The sequence below is a fragment of the Hippocampus comes genome, unplaced genomic scaffold, assembly GCF_001891065.2.
Source record: "Hippocampus comes isolate QL1 unplaced genomic scaffold, H_comes_QL1_v1.1 scaffold51, whole genome shotgun sequence".
NCBI lineage: Eukaryota > Metazoa > Chordata > Actinopteri > Syngnathiformes > Syngnathidae > Hippocampus > Hippocampus comes.
This window is the reverse complement of record NW_017805497.1, coordinates 453,346-460,058: the sequence shown is the minus strand read 5'-3', so window position 1 is coordinate 460,058 and position 6,713 is coordinate 453,346. Positions and strand designations below refer to the sequence as shown.

The 6,713-nt window shown below is 41.2% G+C and overlaps 1 protein-coding gene across 2 annotated transcripts in view; it reads left to right on the top strand.

Annotated features, from left to right (window-relative positions):
• Positions 1-804: 804 nt before the first annotated feature.
• Positions 805-6,713, top strand: part of pds5a (PDS5 cohesin associated factor A) — a 23,835-nt gene continuing 17,926 nt past the window's right edge. Inside the window, exons 1-2 of one of the 2 annotated variants that reach the window (XM_019876684.1) lie at positions 805-922; positions 1,815-1,967. In XM_019876684.1, coding sequence (XP_019732243.1) covers positions 1,854-1,967 — 114 coding nt within the window. In that variant the 5' untranslated portion in view covers positions 805-922; positions 1,815-1,853. Of the gene's footprint in view, positions 923-974; positions 1,129-1,814; positions 1,968-6,713 lie in introns of those variants that run through there. The other variant, XM_019876685.1, reaches the window with a different exon arrangement.

Genomic DNA, 6,713 nt, shown 5'->3' with positions numbered 1-6,713 from the left:
AGCTACTTCTGACCGTATGGGGCAAATTTCAAAATAAAAGATTGCAAAAACCTGAAATACTATCACCCTGCAGGAAATATGATTAACGTAAACCATCTAGCTCGAAAGGCAGCCAGTTAAGCAATTACCGGAAAATTGTGTCGGCAATGCCATAAAATTAAATAACAATCCATATGCCCTACAAGTGCAGCCCGGTAGTCGAGTGGTTAGCACGTTGACTTCACAGTGCAGAGATACCGGGTTCAAATCCAGCCCCGGCCTTCATGTGTGGAGTTTGTATGTTGTCCCCGTGCTTGCGTGGGTTTTCTCCGGGTCCTCCGATTTCCTCTTACATTCCAAAAACATGCATGGCGGGCTGATTGAGCAAGGTGTGAGTGCGAACGTGGATGGTTGTTCGTCTGTGTGTGCCCTGCGATTGGCTTGCAACGGGTTCAGGGTGTCCCCCGCCTACTGCCCGAAGACGGCTGGGATTGGCTCCAGCACCCCCGCCCCCGTGTGGGGATAAAGCGCATCGGGAAAATGGATGAATGTTTACTACAAATAGTTTATTTTTGTTCATCGATCTATGCCAATAATGTGTCGTGACAGGCAGAAAAACGAAAATCTCTTTGACTAGATGTCAGAACTTGCTTGATAAATGACCTGTGTATCACTTTTTTGATTGTTTTTTTGATGGTGTTCCGTGAGATTTTACTTTCAAATGTAAGACACTGAATGTGTCTTGGCTCAACGGCGGGAAAAAAATAAACTGTCCTCTTGTGGTCCGCCAGGTATTTGGAACTGTAGTATTCACTTGAGCCAAACGGGGGCGCTCTTCACTCAGTCGTCTCACAGATAGCACAAACTGAACGGACAGAGCTTTGTGCGGAAAACTAGATCCAACCTGTGTCAGACTAATGAATTAAATCGGCCCACTCGAAAGGTAAATACCGGAAAACGGTTGTTGTGCAATTCGGCTGTGATTATACTCGCGCTGTTTGGAAACATCCGCGTGTAGCATTTTTCATGTGCTTTGAATCGTCCGTGGACGCAAGTTACTGGTGTTAGAGGAGAGCTCAGGGCAACGGTAGCAGCCCTTCGCATGTTAACGAGAGGCAGATGAGTTGAAGTCCAAAAAGAGAGCGTCAAGTAAATTTGCTCAATTTTTAAACTTACTAAAGTTGTTGCATTTGTTGGAAAGTTCTGGATCTATTCGCCGGTGTGGATGTTTCATGCTTCGGTGAAAGCATACTTGACTTCCTCAGTGGTTGTCTGAGGAGGGAGATGTGATGGTTACCTTAATAGTTTGCGGCCTAACACTAGCAACTAGCCCGGCTAGTCGCTAACACACTGTATGTAGCAGCTACTAGCTGCTAGCAGCTAACCGCGCTTCCCGCTAAATGCCAATGCTGTTTTGCTCCAAAGCTCGATCGCTGGCCCATTTGATAACCTGTGTGACAGTAGTACACACAGGCGAGTCGTGTGTGCTATTACGTTTGTTTCTTCAGACGACTTATTACGTTTGGATGGAACTCCAGTTGTTTATGCGCCGCTCTTAATCGCAAAACGGTGCTTTTTGTTGCATTTAAGGAAACCTGGGACTGAGCTACAGCTGGGCATTAGCTTGTAAGCTAATGTCCATATGCATATATCTGCTTGAGTATTGGCTTTGTAACTTCAAACTGTTCGTCATCCTCCAACCTTAAAATTGTACCACGCCATACGAGGAGCGTGTGTTGGGAATGGAACGTTTAGAGAGTGAAATAGTGCTCAAAATGAGTTTTTTGTAAGTGTTGTAGCATGGCGCTGCTGAACTTTTGTTTTCCGGCCCATAGAGGCCAGTAGAAGACCGCTTGGTTCCGACGTCCACCACCATGGAGTTCCCGCAACAGCAGAAACCGGCGGGCGACGGCAAGATCTGCTATCCTCCCGGAGTCAAAGAGATAACGGACAAAATCAGCAACGATGAGGTGGTCAAACGGTTGAAGGTACGCAAATGTCTTCACTTGCTCGGACTGTACTTCGCCTTGGATGGCCTCTGGCACCATGCCAAAACTCACATCTAATTTTACAAACTGGTACAAGATTTGAAAACCTGTTTTTCCGATCAAGTCCTCCGTAAAAGATGGGCTGCAGGTTCTCGAACTCTGGACTTGTACAATTATGTTGTTATAATTACTAATTAATTATTAAATGCCACAAAAACGTTTCTCTCCTCTCGCCAAACGTCAGCTGAGATGAGCTTCAGCTCACCCACAACACTGATTGAGGATAAACAGTGTAGAGGAGGATAGATGGATCCATTAAAACTGTGCAGCTCTGATAAACATGGAAATATGAGAGTATTGTGTGATCATAAAGACAAACATCCATCCGTCGGTCCTCTTCCATACCGGTTGTCCTATGGATTTTGAATAACTGGAACCTATGTGGTGCAACAGGTGGAGTACACACATTGGTCATCAGTCAGTAATAGGGCACAGATCACACATGAGATGATTCAAGGTGCTCAAGCCACAGAATAGACCATAACCAATATTTTGGTGGCCAATTTTTGACACGTGATTGTTTAATAATACTGATCTATTCATACCATTTTATAGGTTTTAGCATTACCACAGATAGTTTGTCGGACTTGTGCCACTTGGTTCTTTGTGCAGTCAACAATGAAGTTATGGGTGTGTGTATAAAAGTTGGAAGGGGCTAACAAAGCTTTTTCATTATTGTGCATTTTAGTGTTTACCCTGCAATCATTCTGTGATATGAAAGAGTATGTTGCTTTGCATTCATACCCCTACACAGAAGGCATCAGCATCTTTGTTACTTTTCTCAGTCATGTCGGTTTTACTTGGTCTTTCCTCATGTGGAGCAACACTATGCTACTGTTGGAAGCTGTATATGAATTAACATGTACTTGTACGCACCGAAAAGAAATATAAATATAATAAAGATAGATAGCTAGATAAAAATAGAACATGTTTTTGCTCTCATTCTCACGAGCTAAACGCAAAGATCTGAGGCTTTTTCCCTGAACAAAAAAAATATCTATTTCTGTCCAATATTGTTCTTAATCTGTCAGTGAGCGCCTCTCCTTTGCTGATACAGTATAGACAATCCATCCACGTCACAGATATGGCATATCAAGATGCTTATTACAAAGCTTTATTTTATTACCATCTTCTTCTTCTCCTTTCGGCTTGTCCCTTTTCAGGGGTTGCCACAGCGAGTCATTAATTTCCATCTTTCCCTGTTCTCTGCATCCTCTACTCTGACTCCAACTACCTGCATGTCTTCCCTCACGGCATCCATGAATCTCCTCTTTGGCCTTCCTCTCTGTCTCCTACCTGGTAGCTCCATCTCTAACATTTTCCTACCAATGTATCCCCTGTCCCTCCTCTGTACATGTCCAAACCATCTCAGTCTGGCCTCTCTCACTTTTTCTCCAAACTTTCCTGTCTGAGTTGTCCAGCTTTATTTTATTACCATCATTTGCCTTATACATAGAGTTGATAATGTTTTTTGTGACCTGTCAAATGCTGGTCCACTCCTCTTCTGTAGCAGTGATGCTTCTGTATCCAGATCATCGCAAACATGTTAAATGGGTGACATGACCAGTGGGTATAGTATGCTGGAAAATGGTGGTCATGCCCCTGGATATCCATTTCGGTAAAAGAACACATTTTGAAATGGCCTTTTTGGGGGGCAGCCTAAGGCACATCTGTGTATTATTCGTGCTGTCTAATCAGATTCTTGGATTATCTCGGCAAAGGAATCGTGCTCACTGACATGAGATTACAACAGACAATATTTGAGAACCCCAGGCATTTAGTGTATCAGGATCCCAGACAGCCTCTACACTAGGGGTGTTGGGATCAGGCTTTGATGCTGCCAATTCTGATAACGATTATCCATGAGTGAGACTGTGCGATAGCTATTCAGACACTGATCACGTGGATTAGCTGCACATTTTCTGATTTTAGAACTTCTCACTCACAATTATTTTTAATAATTGATTAATCAGTCTGTCTTTTGACTAATTAATGAATCAGATAAAAAAAAAACTGACATCCACATTTCCATCCCTTTACAAAAACTGGACAGTATTTCTAATAGACAGTGCAGAAAATGCAACATATATTATGATTCAGTTATTGGTTTGATCTGTAAGGTGCAGTGTTTAGGGAAGGAGGACGGGACGCAGTACTGAACCCAGGCTGGTCTCCAGTTGTCTGCAGGCTGTAAAGTATGAGCTTTGGGTGACTGGCGTTTGTGGTCTGCCATGAAAGGCACTGAGTGACACACACAGATAGAGAGATAAGTAAACACAGTTGGGGATGTTTTGGTTGTTGTCGCTGGAAATATAAAGTGAAGCTAGTGCGGTGTAACAATGACACTGAGTGCTGTGTGGAAATATTTTAATGTGGAAAGCAGAAACAGCGCCACAGAAACTTGCAATGTCTGCAAATTGAGCACTTCATTTGGCAGCAAAACTGATGTGTCCAAGGGGGCGGGGGGTGCTTTACTTGGTTTAAACCACTGCTCTGCTAGCCAAATAAAAGGTGCCATGTTGCGGTAGTTTTGTTTTAAAATTTTATATATATATATATATATATATATATATATATATTTGGATGCGCTGTTTTTTTTTTCTCCTTAATCCATTGCCGAGGTATTGGATCAGAACTCTGTATCAGCATATTGACTCGGACTAGGGTGCAAAAACGTGATCCGGACATCCCCACTCGTAAGTAAAATTAATATAATCAGCTGTCTGTAAATCTGACAGTATTATTGTCTCATTCTATCATGAACGTGAATACAATATGCTTGGATCCTTGCTAGAAAACATGTTTTTACTCCCATTTGTGGTTTTGCTTTATGCATCAATCTTAATTCAATATGTCACGTAAAAAAACGACTTCTTCCAAAAAAGAGATCATAAAACAGTGTCTCAGTTCGATCCAGCAGTCTAGAGTTCATAGAAGTGGGCCTGGTTGGAAAAAAATGTTGGTGTAGATCAGACAAGGATTTTCCTTTACCTTGAATAAACGTGATGTCTTCCTGAAGCCCAAATAAAAAAATCTATGTCTATCGAGACACTCTACTTGCATTTGTTACGTCACATCCCCGTGCTACAAACCTGCCTCCTTCAAACACACTTTTGAAAAAATATTTTTTTTAGCCACGTTGAGGCTCTCTCGCACAGCTGTGATTTTAGTCTGGCTTTTAGTTCAGTTTGGTTAGCAAAATTGGCTTTGGTTAGCAAAATTGGCTTTGGTTGCAAGTAGTATTTTAACACCAACACTGCACAAAAATACTGTCGTTATTTCTTGAAGGGTAAAATGTGTTCACTTTCCTGCCTTTTACTGCCTTACTTATTGAAAGACTGATCAACTTCCATTTTGTGACTGAATATAATCAATGCACATGTAACAGAATCAACATGCATTGTGGGGGTTGACACAAGCTCCATTGTCAGTGATTGGGGCATCTGGAATGTTTCAGAGTTTAATTATTTTTGCGTGTCAGTATAAAAAAAGGGATGGTTTTGACATTGCTTCCATCTTTTACGTGAACGTTTTCAACAAGGTTTAGAGTTTCAAAGGTTTTTGCACTAGGTCGTTTTGCGAGGTAACTGTGCCCTCAGTTGTGTCAATGGTCAAGTGTGAGAATAATTAACAGTTGAAACATAGTTTGATCAGCTGCTTTTAGTTTGGGCATCTAAATAGATTTGTTATTTACTTTACCGAACATTGTCAAACACTGTAAACAAATACGAAACCATAATTTTTTTCCTCTTTATTATTTTAACCTTGCAGTCATGTAATAATGTGTAATACTGTATACTGTATATCTGAGAGAGAGCTGTATAATACATTCATTCAGTGTACACCCTAATTCCTCCGTATTGGCAGCAGGCAGTTTGTGACTGCTTGTGCACAAAGGCGTACAAGTGGTGCTGTGGACTCTGTTTGCCCATCCCCCATTCCTACAAATGTCTGTCTGCTTCGTTTGCTCGCCCATACTACAGTGCTCCCTAAGTCACTCCAATGCATCAATGCAGGCTGGTGAATTGCCTCTTGTCTGCGTGTAACTGCATGATTTATGCACTAACCAATTCATGTTCATGCTGAATTCTTTTCACTTTTTGTTTTGCAACGTTGTAGCGATGGCAATGTTTTAAGTGGCTGATAAGATTTCTTGTGTGGGGCTCATTTTTTGTTCCCCCGCCCTTTTCATTGAATGTTTGCAGAACATTTGGTGCAAATAGCACATGAGATGCCTTCCTCTAAAACAGTGAAGTAATACCACACAATCGTGTCATGTTTCTTGAGTGTGAGGTCAATGCTTAATTTGGTCACAGAAAAATCCCACACAATTTACATTATGTTTGTCCTGCACAAGCTCAGAGGAGAAGAGTTTATTTTAGGCTGTATTCAATGGAAAGGAGCCCACCAAAAACAAAGGAGAGCTGCATTGAATTTTCATCTTCATTCTTGGATTTTTCTTCTTTCTATTTGAGCCTTTTTTTTAAGTGTTATTTACGTAATTTATTCATAGGAAGTCATCATTCCTAATATCGGCCAGATAATTGTGTATCCCTATTTACAAAACCTACTTTTTATTTATTTATTTATTTAAAAAAAAATGTATGTATATATATATATTTTTTTTTTATGCATTTGTACAGAATGCCCCCCAAACCCAATCCTGGCAGTTTGGCGTTTAAACGC